This window comes from Aplidium turbinatum, chromosome 5 (genome assembly GCF_918807975.1).
Source record: "Aplidium turbinatum chromosome 5, kaAplTurb1.1, whole genome shotgun sequence".
NCBI lineage: Eukaryota > Metazoa > Chordata > Ascidiacea > Aplousobranchia > Polyclinidae > Aplidium > Aplidium turbinatum.
In genome coordinates this window covers 8,372,379-8,391,946 of record NC_137476.1, presented here as the reverse complement: position 1 = coordinate 8,391,946, position 19,568 = coordinate 8,372,379, and the positions used below count along the sequence as shown (strand labels likewise).

At 40.4% G+C, this 19,568-nt stretch overlaps 1 protein-coding gene across 3 annotated transcripts in view; it reads left to right on the top strand.

The window, feature by feature from the left end:
• Positions 1–19,568, top strand: part of LOC145770402 (receptor-type tyrosine-protein phosphatase beta-like) — a 203,247-nt gene that overhangs the window by 158,553 nt on the left and 25,126 nt on the right. For 2 of the 3 annotated variants that reach the window (XM_082582038.1, XM_082582037.1), the window contains exon 1: positions 17,968–18,095. The exons of the other annotated variant lie outside the window; for it this stretch is intronic. In XM_082582038.1, coding sequence (XP_082438164.1) covers positions 18,036–18,095 — 60 coding nt within the window. In that variant the 5' untranslated portion in view covers positions 17,968–18,035. Of the gene's footprint in view, positions 1–17,967; positions 18,096–19,568 lie in introns of those variants that run through there. 3 annotated transcript variants of the gene reach the window in all.

Here is a 19,568-nt window from a genome sequence, read left to right as displayed (position 1 = left end):
TTTTGGTGATGGTTTGAATTTGGTCAAGTTTAGGTGGCCACCAGATGGAGCTAGTAGTATTTTGGGACTTGGTATTAATTTAGTTGGTTAGATCTATGCTTGTGCTTTTCAACGATAGCAAATCTGTTTAAATTGAGCAAGAAATGAATAAATGGGAGACAATTAATTATCGTGAACATGCAGGGCGTGAACTGGAAGACGATCGATTCGCCATTGAAATGCATTGGGCAAAAGCTTCGTTGGGGGGCTGTCTTCGAACAACGATTGCGCGCATATTGAATAAGATATAACAATGAAAGTTAGCACTTCAATAAACAGTAACATGTTCTTTTAATTGGCTGTCGTTTAATGTTCTGATCATTCCAAATAAACTTTTGATAATGGTTTGAATTTGGTCAAGTTTAGGTGGCCACGATTGCGCGCATATTGAATAAGATATAACAATGAAAGTTAGCACTTCAACAAACAGTAACATGTTCTTTTAATTAGATTTGATTTAGATTGTTTATCATTTAAAATGAAGTTTTGGTGATGGTTTGAATTTGGTCAAGTTTAGGTGGCCACCAGATGGAGCTAGTAGTATTTTGGGACTTGGTACTAATTTAGTTGGTTAGATCTATGCTTGTGCTTTCCAACAATAGCAAATTTGTTGAAATTGAACAAGAAATGAATGAATGGGAGACAATTTCCTTCTGGTGTATTTCGTTCCATTTCCACCCCGCACTTCCTCCTTCATAATAGTCTATTCCAATGTGTGACGTCATCATTTTGTCTGGTTGACCAACAGGGCGTTTTGTGGAAGAGCACCAAATAGTCTCCACTGCTAAACTGTGAACTGGTTTGAAGTGCAATAGTCACACCAACAAATTGTTGCCACAGTTGATACCTATATGATATATCCCACACCAAATTAACGTGTTAGGCTTTACTAGTGAATGCTACAGTCCATAAGCAAAAGGTGGCCATAGATTCAATGCAGACATTATAACTTGTTTTAGCAAAGTCCAAAGCCAACCAAACTATAAGCCTGCCTTGGGCTAACGTACTTATCAAAAGCACTTTAACAAATTTGTATAGTTAACAACTTATTTCCTTTAACTTCTCCAAATTGAAGTACCACAGCAACAATCTTTTGGTTACTTCTCACTTGCAGATACGCTGCACGCTAGCTTACTGCTAATCACTAAAAGGAAGTATCCTGAAACTAGCCCTTCTAGTGTTCGGATAAGGAAAAAAACGGATGAGGCTTCGTATCCCGTAATATAAAATCCCTAGGTTTACCGCTGTGACCATAAAAAATAAAAGACGAGTTCTTGTTAGCTGGTAGGCCAAGAAGCACTAGAAGCACATAAAAAAAAATAAAAGACGATTTTTGTTAGCTGGTAGGCCAAGAAGCACTTGAAGGCATAAAAATAAACGACGTGTTTGTTGTCAGCTAGTGCAGAAGAACTACTTAGAAGTACAAGAAATAATAAAAGAAGATTTGTTGGTTGGTAGTCTACACTCTTACAGAAGCAAAGAAAAGTAAAGACATTTCTTCTCAGTTTGCTACTGAAGAAAAATAACTTTGACATTCATTGGCAAGAAAGAAGATTAAAGACAATCCATCTGTGCTTGTAGATTCAAGTGGAAGAATCCAAGCAAGTTTTGTGGACGTTAGGACTTCATACCCGTACAGCTACGGTATCGTGCATTTAAATTCTTTTTTGTATTTTTACGGTCTTTGCAGTTAAGTTTTTTATAACTACTGTAGCCTAATAATTTTGTGTGTTTGTGTAACTTAATTTTTTTAATTGTTAAATTTAGCCCTAACATTTAATATGTCTACACTCGGTGGCGACAGGGACTCGACCGCCGTAGACTCGACTGAGTTTAAGCCTGATGATGTTCTTTGCAGTCGGGCAGGCCATTCTGGGGAGGGACCCAGTAACGATGAGGCTAAGTCAGTTCGAGAGGCCCGGCATCTTAGACGGGATATTTTGACTCAAATTGGGGAACTTTCTGTAGCCCTAGGTTCTTTGAGTGATAAGCAGGAACTGTTAATTTTTTGATCTAATTTATCTACTTTAGAAGAGGAATTACTGCATTTCCATGCTCTTTTGATTAAAATTTTTAACTCTGCAATCTTGGCAGAACTTCGTGATAGGGTAGATCCCGAATTTAACTCATTAAAACATAACTTCGAACAAAAAGAAAGTGAGTACTCCGAAATGTTGGATGCTGACATACATCCTGAGGATAGCGCCTCAAATGTAAGCACTAGGATGTCTAAGAGTTCGTCTCGGATAGTTGCACAAATTAACCTACAGCTAAGACGAGAGGAGCTCCAGATCCAAGCTGAGGCCGAAGCAAGAGCTGCTGAGGCCATCGCGAGAGATGAGGCCATACGAGCTGAGGTTGCCGTGAGAGCTGATTAGGCTGTACGAGCAGAGGCCGCCGCGAGAGCGGAGGCCGAAGCGAAGGCTGCTGAAGCAGCCGCGAAAGCCGAAGCGAGAGCTGCTGAGTTCGCACTCAAAGACGCTCAGTTGAGGGCCGAACAACGAAAAGAGGTAGTGTTAGCTGAATATCGTTCTGAGTTGGGCTCCCGGCGTAGCTCTAGGAAGGGCTCTTCTAGGCATTCCAGAAATGAACATCAATCGCAGTTTAATTTACATAACCTTTTCCAAACGCCCGTTCAACCTGTGAGTGGACCAGGGCAATCCACACGTTTTCCAGCTGTTTCAGGAGGTCTCGGGGCCGCGGCTAAGGGTCTTCCGAATGCTGTAGAGCCAAGGCCTGCGAATTACAACCGAACTCCTCCCCCAGAGCGTACAGGTCACGGGGCCGCCTATAGCAGCAATGCTTTGCCCCCTTCACAGTTTTCTGCGCCGCTAGTTTTTGAACGCCCAGCTACACGTAATTTGGGTGGTTGTGAGAGGCGTATCGCGTCTCCTGATTTTAACGTGTGTGAGGATCGTGATCGGGCTGTGCATGTGACTGAGCCCACTCAGCCCCTTAAGGGATATAGCTTGTCTTCTCCCGCTAAATCGAGTTCTCAACAGCAGGATTGCTTTTTTGAATACCAAAATAGTAGGACGTTTTTCGATAAGGCGGCCTTGATTGGTTACGATGGTAATAATATGCCATTTATCTTCTTTAAAAATCGTGTTACGGCCTTAATGGCAGCTTCGCCCTTTAAGGGGACTCGTTTGACTTTGTTACAAGCAGCTTGTGTTAGAACAGCTGCGCAAACGATTGCTAATTTGGTTTCTGACACCCCTGGCTTGTCAGAGGAAGACAGGATAGAAATGTCGTTAGCTCGCTTGTCCCAGCGTTTTGGGGTTCGTGGAGGTCTTTTCGCAGAACCAGAATTTAGAAAGTATCGCTATGGTAGCAAATTGACTTCTATCTCTTCCAGTGATCTGAAAGAGTTTAAAGATGAATTATCGCAGTGTTTGCTTTACGCGCAAGCTTATGGTCAGCGTGACAAATTGGAAGGACGTTTTGTTTTGGATTTGGCTAAGCGACTCCCGTTTGACGCTAAGCAGCGTTATCTTGACTTTTTAGGTGATCAGTGTGGTGGCACTAATGAGCCTACTTTTCAGAGTTTGTTCGATTTTGTTGTACGAGAGGAAACGCGTAAGTCGACTGATTTTAGCATTATGCTAATGGGCGATTCTGGTGAGTCGCAGCATTTTAAAAAGTTTGGCAAAGGAAAATTGCTTTCATGTCCGGTTAGGCAGACGTCCGTAAAACTCCACGATGATGTGATGTCAGGGAGTTCGCAGTACTCGACTGTTGTTAGCGCACCGCGCGGTGGTGAGGCTAGACGTAAAGACCTGCCGGCATGCATTTGTTGTTTGTCACGTGGTCAAGTTGAATATCATTTTTTGTCTAATTGTAAAGAATTTTTGCGCTTGACACCTAAAGATCGGAGAGATGTCATTGTGAAAGCTGGCAAATGCTTGAATTGTTTGCGCCAGCATATGGTTAGGGATTGCGTTCATGCAAATAACTGTCGTAAGTGTGAGCCTAACAACGATAGGAAACACTATTTTCTTCTGCATGATTTTTATGTGACGTCACGTGATTCTCTGGATTCGGTTGGGAAAGATGATGCTCGTGCCAGAGTTCCTGTGCGTAATGTTAAGATTGGAAATGTTAAAGCAGCTTTTAACCGCGTTACTGCTGCTCGTGTTTTGAATCCAATGACTGGCAAATCGAAGTTGGTGTATTGTCAGCATGATCCTGGTTCGCAGTTGACGTTTGTTTCGAGTGATTTGGAATTGGTGTGTGAACTTGATCTTAAACCGTACGATAAAGCGTCGTTTAAAATGGATACCCTGGCTGGTCAGAAAGCTACTTGTGCTGACCTTGTCAAACTCAACATTTGTTTGTTTGTTTGTTTGTTTGTTTATATTTATCCTGCATTGCGGGAAAGCGGACTTGAGCGCTATGCATCGGTGTACGTCTTCCGACATACACCTGACCCACGCTGCAGCCGACAGCAATGTCTGTTTCCGGTTGTCTACTTTACGTATGACTTAAATTTGGTACTACCCATTACTCGAAATCGATCACTAGGTAGAGGCAATTATCGTAAAGTTTCTTGCCCAGAGAAACAACAGCAAGTGCGGGTGGCTGGAGTCGAACATGCAGGCTCTCGACTGCGAGCCCAACGCGCTAACCACTCGGCCGTTAACGCGCTAACATCCAGTCGTTAGAGACAGATGAACTGTTTTGTGATATAACCTCGGTGGTTAACCCAGCTTGGGCTGATGATGTTAAAACTTTACCGCATAAACAAGATTTAAATGGTTTCCGTCATTTTCATGACGTGAATATGTTTCATTTGAATGATTGTAGTACTGTAGATGTACTGATTGGCAACGACAACGCTTATTTGATGTGTGCAAAAAAAGAGCGTGTTGGTGAAAATCGTAGTGAACCACATGCTTTACTCACTCCTCTCGGCTGGTTGGCTTGTGGTGGTAACTGGTAAGTCACCCTTAGATGAAAGCGTTGTTAACGTGTGCAGAGTGCAGACGTCTTCAGAGTCGGATGTCATCTCTGGCTTTCAGCGTAAAATTGAGTCTCGCGATATGGAAATAGCAGACCTGAATAAAGTCATTCAGGATTTGACCTTGCAAAATGAAACCTGTGAATTGTCTCGCAATGACATTTTGGCTAGAGAACTTGTTGAACCAAATATTGAGTTGAAAGATGGTCGATTTGAAATACCTGTTCCGTTGAAGGAAGATATTGATCTACCTAACAATTTTGTGTTGGCGTCAGATAGAGTTGCTGCTTTAAGGAAGAAGGCTTTAAAACAACCTGAAATTCGTGATTTCCTTACTGACACCATGAAAGATCTTAAATCAAATGGCTATATTGAGCGTACTGGTGAAGCAGGAAATGTCAAGGGATTTGAATGGTATTTACCATACTTTGTTACGTCACAATTAAAAAAGCGCATTGTTTACGATGGCAAGTCTGAATTTCGAGGAACTTGTGTTAATGATGTAATGTTTTCGGGTCCTGACTTGTTAAACCCTCTGGTAGATGTCTTGGCTAGATTTCGGCTTGGTAGATTTGGTCTCATGGCTGATGTGACTAAATGCTTCTTTCAAATAAAGTTGCCCGAGTTGATAGAATCAGCTGAATTTCACAACGCCCTGAGACAGAGAAAGATAAACTGGGAATTTATACCTCCGTATGCTCCGGCGCAAGGTGGCGCCTGGGAGGCAATGGTTAAACAATGTAAAATTGCATTTTTTCACATTTTGGACTCTTCAATTCGTAAGCCCAAATTTATTGAACTGCTTACGTACACAGGCAGTGCCGTTCGGATCGTGAACGAACGCCCTTTGGTACCTTTGAGTGACGACCCTAGGGATTTTACTGTCATCACCCCTGCCTCACTTTTGACCCCACACTTAGACCCATACTGCGCTGTTGGGCAACCACATGATCGTGACCAATTAAGAAGGGATTATCGGTTCAATTTGTCACTTTCTCAGCAGTTTTGGAGTAAATGGATCGATTTTTACTTGCCAGGTCTTCAGGGCCGGAAAAAATGGCTAAAAATGGCCGAGAATTTGGAGCCTGGTCAACTTGTAGTGGTAGGTTCTCTCCATGACATTGGTAAACGTGGGAAGTATTAACTTGGGAGGGTGCATGAGGTAGTTCCACAAATTAGGAAAGGGAAGCCTGTGGTTCGTAGAGCTAAAGTTGCCGTCTGCAACTATGATGAGAGTACGGGGAAAGTGAAAGTAGACTATGTGTTGAGGGATATTTCGTGCCTCGCCCCCGTAAAGAACACCTAAGTGTTAGGGTTTGAGCCTGGTTTTGTCTGCGGTGGCCGACACTTGTCTGAGCCCAGAACAGTCGGTTATTATCGCAACCATTGTATAGCGTCATTTTTTGCGTGTACCTACTACCTATGGTACCAATTTCATGTATCGTCGTGTTAATTCTTGTTGCTGTTCATTCTTTGCATGCCCTTTGTATTTGCGTATTAACTTAAACGTGAGTGATTAACTAGGGGCCGCTATGTTCCAGACAATTGTTCACCTAATCAAACGTCATATTAAAACCGTTCAGGTCTACTGAATATTACGTCATGGAAATTCCTAAAACATGTGCCAAAATTGCACCATCGTTCGTAAGACTTGTGTCAAACCTGTTTAAACCGGTTTAAACCTGTTTCAGTTTGAAACCTGTTTAAACATGAAATATTGCGTCACACTACTGCTGACGTGCCTTTGAGTTATCACAAATTTTTCTGATTCATTCTCGAAGTTGTTTGTTGGAAGTCGGTCGCACATTTAACTGGTTTATTTAGTGCTTGCTAGCTGGACAAATTCTCCGTCTTTTATCCAAGTAATCTGTATCGTAGTGACAGTTTTTAGAGGTGTAAGGCGTTGCATCTCGATTTCGATAACCGCGGGCTAATTTTACAGGAATACACTTATTGAATAGACGTTTCAAGGAGTGTTTCTTTTTCGGTCACTACATGCAGACAAACGGATCCGGGAACTTTATGTTACAATTTTCCCACGAAGAGATTATGGTTTACCGCTGTGACCAATTATTTGTTTGCTTCAAATAGCCTATAAGCATTGCATAGCCTACATCCGCGTTAAATCAACGTAAAAATGACGAATGTCAGGGTCAAAAATTGGCTGTCTTGGTCAGATGTCAGCAGTCTTCATCGCACCACATTGCGGTTTAAGCATGCATGACGGTTTAAGGCAAGCATTATTTTGCAGAAACACAAATGTTTGGTGTATGCAAATATATTACCGTCGGCTGCAACTCATTTAGTTAGTCAGCGTAACTCTGATTCCAATTATAGAGCCTTGAGCGTGGTTTGCTGTGTAGCGGCTTGTTGCTTATTGACACGCTCGCTCATATACAGTCGTCAGTAGGACGACAACACCTCTCGCTCTGGGCACCATAGTGGCGAGATGTGCTCTGGACACGGTATTCTTCGATGTTACATTTATTGATTTATTCTAACACAGCAAGCATAATATGTTGAGCAGCAAATCCTAAAAACACAACACTAAACCAAAACCACCAGAAAGGTTTACATCTCCGAAACCAGTGGTTAGCTCAGTGGTTACGCGCCGGGCTCAAGATCACGCGGCGCTGGTTCGACTCTCGGGGTGTGCGCTTAAGCAACGCATTTTAGGACTGCTCTCCATTCAGCGGCATTTAATAGGTGGAATAACTTCCCGGCAACAACACTTCAACAATTGGAAAGCTTCACTCTGCCAATCTCAGTGACCGGACCTGCGTCAAGAGCCTCTAGTATACAAGTAGGCTATGCGAAACTACCAGGAATATCAAGGCTTTGTAAGTCCGAGGATAAAGATTCAAAACCAAGTCAAACCACCCCTCAACAACGCCCTGCCGTGCTCAGTTACTCGATTGAATAGAAAAAGTTATTCTTTACAAGTGAAATGTTTAGGCTAAAAGTGCTTATAAAGGACCCTAGTTTTGATTGAAAAAGCGTCGCTGTGAGCATCGCAATCGCTATAGTCAAAGGACAACAATCAAAGGACATCGCATCGCAATCGCAAACACAAACACAAAATGCAACAGAATGACAAAACTACGTGTAGGCCTATGAGGTAGCAGCCAGAATGCGATTAGACATTCTTAAATTCAGTGCTTTCAATTCCCTAGCGAGGCGCGAGATTCTTTATAGGCCTACGATGTTGTAGGTTACAGATTAAATAAATTCCAGCATTCTGACGCAAAGCAAGAGCGCGTGACGTCAGCGAAAGCTGTCGAGAGCTACAGCAGCAATAAGCTGCTCCCATCCAAGGATTATGATGGCCAATTGACACCCACAGTGTGTTCTTTATGCCCAGTCTACTTCGTAATATTGTCTTGTTTGCTGTCACCACATAAAAATCAGCCTTGCATAGATTGTGTGGCACATATTTCGCTACCACAAACCTGAGTTGTTTCTGACAGCACGCAGGGATCGACAGTCGACACGCCATTACTGAGGAACCCAACATCCGAAGCTCCAATCTCCATTAATAGGCTACGGCAGGGCTACTTTACTAGCGGACAGCGGTCCGAATCTGGACTTTCTGAGTGTTGATCGTGGACCTCGGGCTTCTGGAAGAATAACCTCATTGCCACGTTTCAGGGCCTCTTTAAACAGATTTCTACTGGAAGAAAGCTATTTTTTCTGTAATTATCGTAGTGGGTGGGGGGATTCGCCCCCAAGACCTCCAACACTTTGTCAAAAGTCCAAGTTGAGTTATATTTCATTTAAAAAATGGTTCGGTACTGGTAGGCCTACTGATAATTCAACTTTCATGGTTGCGTGTGAAACAACTTATTCATCGGACCGCTAAAAATGTTCAACTTATCAAACTGGATCATCTTTGTTAACATTAGTTGAGTTACCCTGGGCTGCGGTAACCACACACCCAGAACTAGACACTGTTACAAACGGAAATTTTCTTTCAACCGACGTCTGGACTCAAAGTAGGATTAAGTGTAGGTACTTCAACTAGCCAACAAGCACCAAGCAGTGTCTCTGCTTCAACCTGCTAGCAAGCATCTAGTGCCAATCACGGGCTCTTTCAAGGCCTAGGTGACATGTTTTTCCACGGGAAGATCAAGTTATATTCTCTTTGTAGTTACAACAATCAAAGGACTAAACTACACCTTCTTTGGCAGCAAATAGTTTTAGGCGATCAAGCCTTCGCTGAAGAGGAAAGTGCGGATGATATTGATGTCGTTTGGCCTATCGCCCATCGATGCCTTCTATTTGCAAATTTAGACCCCAAATGCTGCCGTTCCATAAGTACGCAGACTCTCTTTTTACTATAGGCCTACTTTATACTGGTGTCTACTGTACGGTTCCAGAGTATTCATCCCATGTAAACTTCATCCTTCAGTTGCTTCACGAGGGACATTTTGGCATTGAGAGAAGGAAGCAGTTGGCAAGAACTTCTGCTGGCCAAACATTGATCGAGACATAACGGAACTTTGCCACAAGTGTAAAATCTGTGGTGAACACCAAACGGTATCTAAAACCTAGATCCAATCATGGACGGTTCCAAAGGCACCGTGGAGTCGCCTACTCGTAGATCATTCGGTAGAATTCATGGGTTGCCGTTGATTACACCGCATCGATGCCTTTTCTTAATACCGACGTATTCATGCCACTACTTTAATATCTTCGACAACTACTATCAACCTGCCAGAAGATTTTGCTCATTTTTGTTATCCTCATACTATAGTTTCCGATAATGATGCTGCTAGGCTACATTTAAATTTACCAAGTTTCAAACTTTCTGTAAAGTGAGGAGCATAGCATCTTTTCACATATAAACTAGGTGGGCAATTGCCCACCTAGTCTCTTTGCTTGCCCCTCTAGCCCTTTCTTTGCCCCCCTAGTTTGAAACTAGGTGGGCAATTTTTTAGATTTAATTTTTGTTTAAGTTAGATCCAAGTTAAAGAATGAACAGCTAAATGGAAAACTTCAGCATACATTTAGAACTTATGAGCCTACCTTTGACCTTACGGTACTTATAATATCCTAAATGTTCCATTCAAGCAGATTAATTAGCAATTTGTGTTGTAAGTAGGCCTGTGGCACGAAGCAGCTAAATCCGTTTTCGGGATTTTGCTGTACTTCGTTACGTACCACAAACCTAAGTTGTTTCTGATAGAACACAAGGGTCGACTTGCCTTCGCTAAGGACCCCAACATCGGGAGCTCCCACTCTCGCATGTAAGGCAAGGTCGACCAACGGGTGTGAGGAGTAGCGACCCTCCCCCGCACTGGTGACCCCCGACATTCAGAACAACGCAGGGCACTCTACCTTTGCGTGTCTCGGGCCAACCCAGCCCTCAGACACTGGTGGGGTGTTATGTGGCACGAAGCAGCTAAATCCGTTTTCGGGATTTTGCTGTACTTCGTTACGTACCACAAACCTAAGTTGTTTCTGATAGAACACAAGGGTCGACTTGCCTTCGCTGAGGACCCCAACATCGGGAGCTCCCACTCTCGCATGTAAGGCAAGGTCGACCAACGGGTGTGAGGAGTAGCGACCCTCCCCCGCAGGCCTACCTCAAATTTTGTGTGAGATTCTAAATGTCTGAATTAAGTGTGTTTCCTGATTTTCATCAAAATAAAATGTTAGCTCTTTAGAATGATCTAATTCTGCAAAGAGTCAACTCATTATAATATCTTAGCAGTTGTGTTTCATAGATTATTATCGCACCGGTAGTTGTTTCTTTTTACTTTAGTAGCCTACAAGAGACCTCTGCAACTAAATGTTGCTAGATTAAATGTTATTACATTATTATTTATAAAATATTGTGGGCGGAGATGAATATAGGAATCAATTATGGGTCTCAAAAGTTTAGTCTAGGTATAATATGCTCTTTTACCCACAATTTGCCTGAGAAATTTACATTTTTAAGCTTACATGTTTTAGCCTACGCTCGGAAAAAAATGCTCTTTTTCCCATCATTTATGCGCAAAAAGCCCTTTTTAATATAATTCTGGCGCTAAAAGTGCCCTTTTTCGAAAATTTGCCCACCTAGTCCCAATTTGTGAAAAGATGCTATGGTGAGGAGTATGGTATACATCAAGGGTTCCCCTTTTCATCCGGAAACCACTGGAGCCGCGGAGCGCCTCGTATGTAGCCTACGTTTAAGCAAGCACTTCGCAAGTCTTCCCTGTCCCCCAAACAAACCGTATTGGAGTTCCTACAACAGCATCGACGCACGCCCACTCCGTCTGGCTGCTCTCGAAGCCAACTGCTCAACAATTGTCAGATTCGAACCAAGATCGACAGTTTCTTCCACATCGTCTCAAGTGGTAGCTTACACTGACAAAACACTCGCAACACGGACGCCTCCGAAAATACGAAGCGACATATTAAGTCGGGAGACCCCTGTTACGCGCTAATCTTCACGCAACGACGGAGCCAGTACCCTCTTTGGGTCTCAGCCAAAGGAATTAAGCACCAAGGCAGCCGAATCTTCTTGGTACGTCTACTTCCACACAGTCTAACCTGGAGGCCTCATATGGACCAACTACAACCTCACCAGGCATTCTCAGAGGACCAGGAGCCGGAAGAAACTCCTGCAACGATGGTCGACTTCTCTGCCGTTTCCTGCTCAGCTCGGACCGACAGACAAGACACTTACTTTGCTGAAATACGGGCTATACCGAGACTCACGATGGCCTCAGCTATACGATCCACGAGTGTCAAGTCGCCGCCGTAGGCCTTCGTCTCGTTTCATACTTTGATTTTTCATTAATTCTGTGTCTTGTTCATTTTTCTTTCTGCATTAAGTTATAGGGAAGGTGTTCTGGTCTTATGTCAGTTAAACGTAACATTTTTGTTTATAAGGTACAGACATCTGATTTGATTACGCGCACTGCGTTCAAATCGAATCAGCGCTTTGTAGGACTTTAGCGTAGCCTACTCTTCACCTTAGTTATACATTCCTGCGTTCTTTTCTTCGTATAAATTGCATGGCGTTTAACCTCACTTGAGGTGAGTCTACTACTATTATACTGTCAGAAGGGTACAAGGAGTCCAAAAATGCAATACAGAGCACAGGGTTGGAAGTAACGACTAGTTGTCATTATTCGATAGCGTTATTCGTTGCTTTCTGAATATCGAATGCTTATACCCATTCCTTTTAAAAGTAAATATCGAATGGGCGTTATTCACTGCTTTGTTATGCAAGCAACGAAATCATTATTCGTTTTTCACTAATCGATATTTAGGAGAACCGCTGAATCATCTTTTGTTGTTCACTTACTTCGTCATCAAAACGAATTTACGAGATTTAGTTTTCGGATTACTATCCTACCTAGTCCCCTTCCGGTTTTCGAACTTTAAAGGAGGAAAATTTTGCTGCCACACAGTCCAGAAAAAACATGCCAGAGAGAGTCGTTGACAGTGTTACCAACTTTGTGGTTTTCAGCAAGTTTGGGCTAGTTTTTTTCGAGTTTTCATATTATATTTTTAGTTTGCTGGTTGCTTGTTTTTGCGCTTTTTTTTGGCCAGTCAATTTTTAGTAATTGTTATTCATTGCTTTTTTTAAGTATCGATAGCGGAAAGTCATTGCTTTTTGACTAACGACTTCCAACCTTGACAGAGTATTCTGGCTTAATGTTTATCTATTACTTGGGTAAGGTGGTTATCTCAAATGTAAGCTACATTTTCTGTGAGGTTTCCTTGAGTAGCGTTGACAGAGGGGTCCAAGAGATACTTTTGGACCCGGGCCCGGGAAAATTTTCGGGTCTGGAAACATGAAGAAACCATTTCTTTGGATGCAGCACTTTTTCTTATAGATGTCTTGATTTGGGATTCTGGATTTGAGATCAAGGATCTCATTGGTATTCTTCCCAAATTATTCTCTTTACGGCCCTGGTTCCCATTGTTTGCAATTTCCAGTAGCTGATCCTCTTGTTAAATCGACTGGTTGATTAAATCTTTTGTGCTTGGAAAGTAACTCTCAATATCTTTGTCTTTTTTAGTAGCTCAGTGGTAAAGCGCCCGAATCAATATCAAGCGGCGGTTGTTCGGCTCTCGGGGGTGTGCGCTTTAGCAACGCATTTTAGGACTGCTCTCCATTCAGCTATACCTAGTGGATGGAATAATTTATAGACAAGAACGCCACAATAATAATCAGAAACTTCACTCAGCCAATCTCGGTAACCGGCCCTAAGTCAGGGGTTCAAACGGTTTCAAAGGGTAATCTCTGGACTAGAACATGACCATAGAATTGATAAGAAAGAAAGAGACGTATGAGCTGCAAGAAAAAGAGTGTTAGTTTCGAAATAGTAAACCGTTATATAAGTAACAAGGAAGAAAGAAAAGAAAGATCTATAAGAAAATTTGTGGGTTTCGAAAATAGGGTAAGAATAACCTATTAAATGTTTGTCAGTCCGAGGATACCGGGCTGCACCGATACGGTAGTTATCGACCCTGTCTGACATGTTACACGTCCATATGGAGTTACATGAAAAAAAAGAAAAGAAATACACACGTATGGGAAAGAATACAAACATAAGTATAAGTACCGTAGTGCAAGATTACATCGGTGAGCGATGACACTTTATCACTAAGCCTAGACTACTATAAAACGAGTAGCCTAGAGCCCTAGACCTACATCTCAATCTTCCTTGTAGCCTGACCATTTACAGACAACATCATAAAAGTTGGTTAGTTGGTTTTGATTTTTAATCTTGGAACTCACAAAGCCTTGGTAGGTTATTCCTGGTAGTTTCGCATACTTGTAGAGGCAAATAGCCGGTCACCAAAATTGGCAGAGTAAAGTTTCCGATTGTTGAAACGTTGTTTCCGAGAAATTACTCCATCCATTAGGTGCCGCTGAATGGAAAGCAGTCCAGAATGCGTTGCTCAAGCGCACACTCCGAACAATGCCGGTTTTTGGGGTGTGCAAACAGTGCGATAGCACAGGGCTCGCAAATTAGGAGGCCCGCAACTTACTCAGCAAATTCAGTAATTTCCAATAAAAAAAAATTCAATTCGATTCACAAGCAAGTACCGGTATCCTTGAAGTCAGTTGCGGCTTTTGGGTGAGGCAAGTGCTGAGATTGTCGCGTAAACGAACTAGGCTACATTAAGAGAGCGAGTTTTGCCAATACCAAACATTCAAATATAAAAATCCCTGCCAGGAATTAGCAACAAGAAAACATAGAGACTCAGCTTTATTTCCGAAAAGTGCCAAAGAAAACATGATCTTATCCTTTTGCTATGCCACCGGACAGCACCATTTTACAGTAATATTCATACACAAATTTTTGTAGACCATGCTCTCAGAATGCACTAAATTCAAAGTAATTTTTCAAGATTTTCTGAGGGAGGCTGGATACTTCTTCTTTGGATACTTCTTCTTTTCATGGATTCGTGGATACTTCTTCTTTTCATGTTTGATTTTTATACGTAGGCATACGCTCGTTTATATTTCGTTCTTGAAGACCAGATTACATGTGCTGAGAAGATTGATACGGTAGCCTTCAAGATGGCATTGCAATATCGGGCAATGAAATATTATAAAAATGATTAAAACAAAATTTAATTCAATTCAGTTTCTTTTCAAATGAGCAAGAAAAGACCTTATCGTTTCCTCCTCTGATAGGTTTTAAATAACTCTTTTAATGCTGACGTTGTGTTTCTTTTCAAATTGTTCTTGAACCTTTTGCAAGTCGATTTTTGCGTTAATCTGAACATTGATGTGTGGTTTTAAACAACCGCATACTGCAAAAGCGGAACAAGTTACGTTAGGTAGGCTAAATCCTTTATAATTCGGATGCGAGACTAAACAATCAGAACACAGCGGTCAAAAATACGTGATGAAGCTTTAAAACAAATAGTCAAACAAACAATTGAATGAGTTGTGTTATTTTTTTATTCGGTAACACAAAAGAATCGTATCTAATTTCGTTTTCAATACATTCATCTATTTCAATGAATTGAAAAGATAACAAGATGCTTAAACGATGGTAGCCACAAAATTCGAAATACAATACCAATCTTGAAGTTTTTATTTCTCAGAAAGCATGCAGTTCATCTGTAAAATGTTTATAGGCTACCGTTTGTTTAGAAGAAGGTTACATGAAGAGCAAAAGCAAGACAGATAGAGATGTAGCTTACTTGATTGTTTGAAATTTACTTGTGGTAGTAAAGTGTCATCGTCCCAGCTATGTAGGCTACAGTTGCACTACCTATGCGTATCATTATGATCTTTCCCTGCTGTCTGTAGATGCTTCTTCTTCTTCTTTTCATGTAACTCCATATGGGTGTGTAGCCTACACTGTTTAGCATGCATGCATATCTGAAGCAAATAAATAATAACAATAACCACAATTTAGTTTTACTGTAGCTTAGCCTAGAAAGTGCGTTTTGAGTATGTAGGCCTAGGCCCTTCAATTCAATGCAATTTATTTTTCTTTGTCGGAAAACAACAGCAATGATAAAGTTACAAATAGTTTACGGGAATAAAACCAATAAAAGGAAAAGGTGGCAAAACCACAGAAGTTTAAAACGTGCATGCGATGTAGATTTAAAAAGTTACGTCCACAGATGAAAGTAAATTAAGCACGGCCACCAAACCTAACAGTTTAAAATAGATGAACTAGTTAAAAGAACCAGTTGGCTCCACATAGCTAAAGCATCCGGAGGTGTGCCAGTTCATGAAACCACACGGGGACGAATGAACCTTACAACCAACAAAAAAAAAATCAAAATCAAAAACACCAGCATTTAAGAATAAAGGTACAGTACTAATCTTATAATACAAAAATACATCAAGATGAGAGGTAAACCAAATATAGCAACAAATTATAAAGAACTGTTCCTAACCACTATTTAAAACTTTTACAAGTAGCCTAGGCCAGTAGGCTACTCTTCAACCGGTGTGCACGGTGCAACCTAGGGTGCACCAAAATATCCACGAGGTACACTAGTACCACTACCAAAGGGTAGCCTACACAAACTCGTTACACTAAGCAGAAGGTTTTTGCAATTTTTGGTAAGCAAAAATGAACGATTATCCTCGATATTCGGAAGAACGGGATTTTCAACACCTTTAACTGCCAAGAAGAAGGTGCGTTGACAAAAACATTGCATGGTGTTTTTCAAAGTTAAGCAATATTGCTAGTTTAATGTGGTATTGGCACACATTTTATCCATTTAAAACTATTCAAAATTTAAGGTTAAATAAAATTAGTCTAAACTAATTTGTACTCAACTTTTCTTGCAATGATATTTGTGAACTTATTTGATCTAAAATGATCAAATAAGATCAAATCAAATATGATGATCATGGTTACGCTTTGATGAGTTTGATTGAGATGATCAAAAATTGCTTTAAATTACTTTTGGAATAGCCATCAATAGGCAATACTTGGGCTACTACTACTGTAAAACGGAGCTTCCCAATTCGTTTTTCACCCCACACCCCATGAGATTGATGAGGCCAATCTCGCATCCTCTGTTTTAAACTGGAGTGGTTCTAAGAAATAAAGTTCAAAATACATACGAAAATAACGCAGAAAAGGAGCTCATCGCGGCCTTTACATGACTAACAAATAGGAAAAAAGCAGTCTTCAAAAACGCAATCATACGAAATGCAAAAGCGAATAAATAAACAAATAGCTCAATCTGAGAACGTAGCCTAACGGTGATTAATCAAGATCCTTGACTTTTCTCCTGCCTCCTCTTCGCAATTATCTGTTCGAAACGTGGGACTTTGTGGTACAATGCAATGGTAGACTATTTTCTTATTGTTGTACATTGTGCTGTATAGGCCAACATAGAATTCTCTGAAAGATAATCGCCACCTCCCTTGTTGAACAAAATCTCTGGCCTATATAGAGCTTCACATCTTCGGTGAGTTCTCGCACCCCCAGCAACAGCTACTCGCACCGCCAGGGAATGAGAGCACCCCCAATCAAGAAGCTAGGCTGTAAGATAACACTTCAGCCGAAAATTAACACATTAGCAACTTATGAGAAAACAGGAACATTTTTAGGAGCAACTGCTTCCACTTATTGATGCCCACCTTAGTTTGTTGAAAGAAAATTTTAAGAACTGTTTCAATGCTGAACAGAATTCCACAATTAAAGCCTCTTCTTGGATATTCCAAGCATTCATTTATGATAGACTTACTACAGAACTGGAAGATTTAACTGATCTCCAGTCAGACTTTGGTATGATAGCATTATTTAAAGAGATACCGAACTCTGATGTTTGAAATCACTTGTTAAATATGCCAGAATATAGAAGCAAAGCTGAAAAGACAATTTCTGTACTTCTTCAAAAGCCAACAACGTTCTTATGCGTAGCTAAGTGTTCTTTTTATTGGTGTGAAATCAAATCTCAAAAAAGATATGCAATCACACACGTAGATGAGGGATGCAATTGAAAGGGAGAGTATTCCTCGGTTTGAGATCTGTTAATAAAACGTAACAGCAATAAAGTCATTTAATGTAATATCCTCAACTTTGTTTGCGTGTTTTATGTGGTATAATAGTCTCTTTGCCAGATGATTTTCGTATTGCCATTAAACTAGGTTTATCTTTTGAATAAATAAGTTGATTGAGTTTGTCACAAAATTTTTAACGGTGCACTACTATAAAAAAAAAAGTTAAAAAGAACTGGTCTAGGCACTGCAAATTGTCAGGATTGCCTTTCAAAGAGGTTTCATCAGCTTGACATTGCTACAAACCAAACAACAGCAAACACGTTTGTTGCAGTCTTCAGTGACATATAAGAATAACGTATATCTTAACTTGAAAAGGTTCATCGGACGATATCGTACAGTAGATAGGACATTTTCATAGAATCTGTAAGAGAATCAGAGCAGATAGTAATTTACGATGTTTTTAAAGGCCAATTTCAAGTAGTCTAAACCTATTCTTGTTTTTAATTCAAATGTTTTTGAAACATTGCATTTCGTTAGAACAATCATTGTGTTTAACTTTATCATTTTTCTGATGCAATTTGATCTCGTCAAAAGATTTGAGTCATGGAACATGGACTTTTTTGGATCCTCACCTGGATAGCAGTTTCATTTGCTCAGCTAAATGTAAGTTCGTCCGTCAGATTATGTTGTCTTTTAGATTAGCTTTTTAGGCCATAGTTGCTAGTGTTTAGGCAATAGTAAATAGAGTTACTACTACCCAAAGAAGCCTTAAATCCTGTATATCCTTTGCATTTTCTAAAGCTATCAATTGAGTAGAATACGTTTTTAATTCTATTTTAATAACAACCCTTTTTACATCCTACTAAGGATAAAACAATAAGCTACCGTACCAAGGTTTTTTGAATGCTAGTAAGTCACTATGTTTTCTTGTATTGTCGTTACAAGGTATTTTGGTTGGCATTGATAACTTTTTTGTAACTTTTTTTGAGCAGGCCACAGTAGATTAAAAACAGCTGCATTGAAAGCAAGAGGCAACACAGCCCTAGTTTGAATTGAAATTTGAATGAATAGACAAACCACGTCACCAAGTGAATAGACAAATCACGTATCTGATAAGCGTTCAAAAACAGGGTTGTGGTGTCGGGCGAAAATATACGACTCCAATTTCTTAGTTTTAGAACTGGCCGGCTGCGACTTCAATGTTGCCAGATTTTTTTGCTCTTTTTTTCATTTAATTTCACCTAAGTAGTGATCAAAATTTAAAGACGACTTTCCCAAAACTGAAAGTAGCAGATAGGCTACTGCTATTTTTGGAAACGTTTTAGAGCGCAATACGGAGAACAAGAAACAATCTTTTGAAAATAGATTGTAAACACAAATTTTATTGTTCATCGTTTTGTATGAAGCCGGAGTCAGCCTTTTTGTAACGTCTCCAACACGTCAAAATCCTCCCGATTTCACGACTCCGATGCCTCAGCCCGGTTCAAACGAATCTATAGGTTCAATTACGCTACTCCCCGAAAACAAGCAGATGTTTTTCAGCAAGACACTAATTGATTGCTCGTAAACAATAAAACTGAGTTTATTGCTCTTTAGTTTTTAGAATTCAAATTCTCAAAAACAGACATAACCCCAGACTCAACAAAAACAGATGTGTTAAAAGAAAGTTTCAATCCAAAGCTATTCCATTTAAAAATGACATTATACGTACTCATTTCCTATTAAATTTGCAGCCAAAGCGCAAGTGTAAATAAGAAAATGCCAGATTTCCCAACACTGCAATTTTCAACTATTTTTTTTGCATTGATAAACTTTTAAAAAAGATAAATTGCATACTCGCTCAAGCGGTTTATTGAATTATGAATTAAGCGCTACGGTAGAATATATCACTTGGTATAGCCTACATGCCCTACACCATAAAAAACAAAACAAAAAAAACATGAAATTATTTTTGAAGTTGAACATTAATGTCGCCTTCATTATATCATAAATAAACATAACTAAGCAAGACTACTACATTTGACATTATAAAAACATGAAACAATATGCGAACGTTTTTGGCTATTCATATAGCCCTTTTCAAGCCTATAAAACAAGATATTGTAAATGAAATATCAAAGAATCATATAGTAAGCT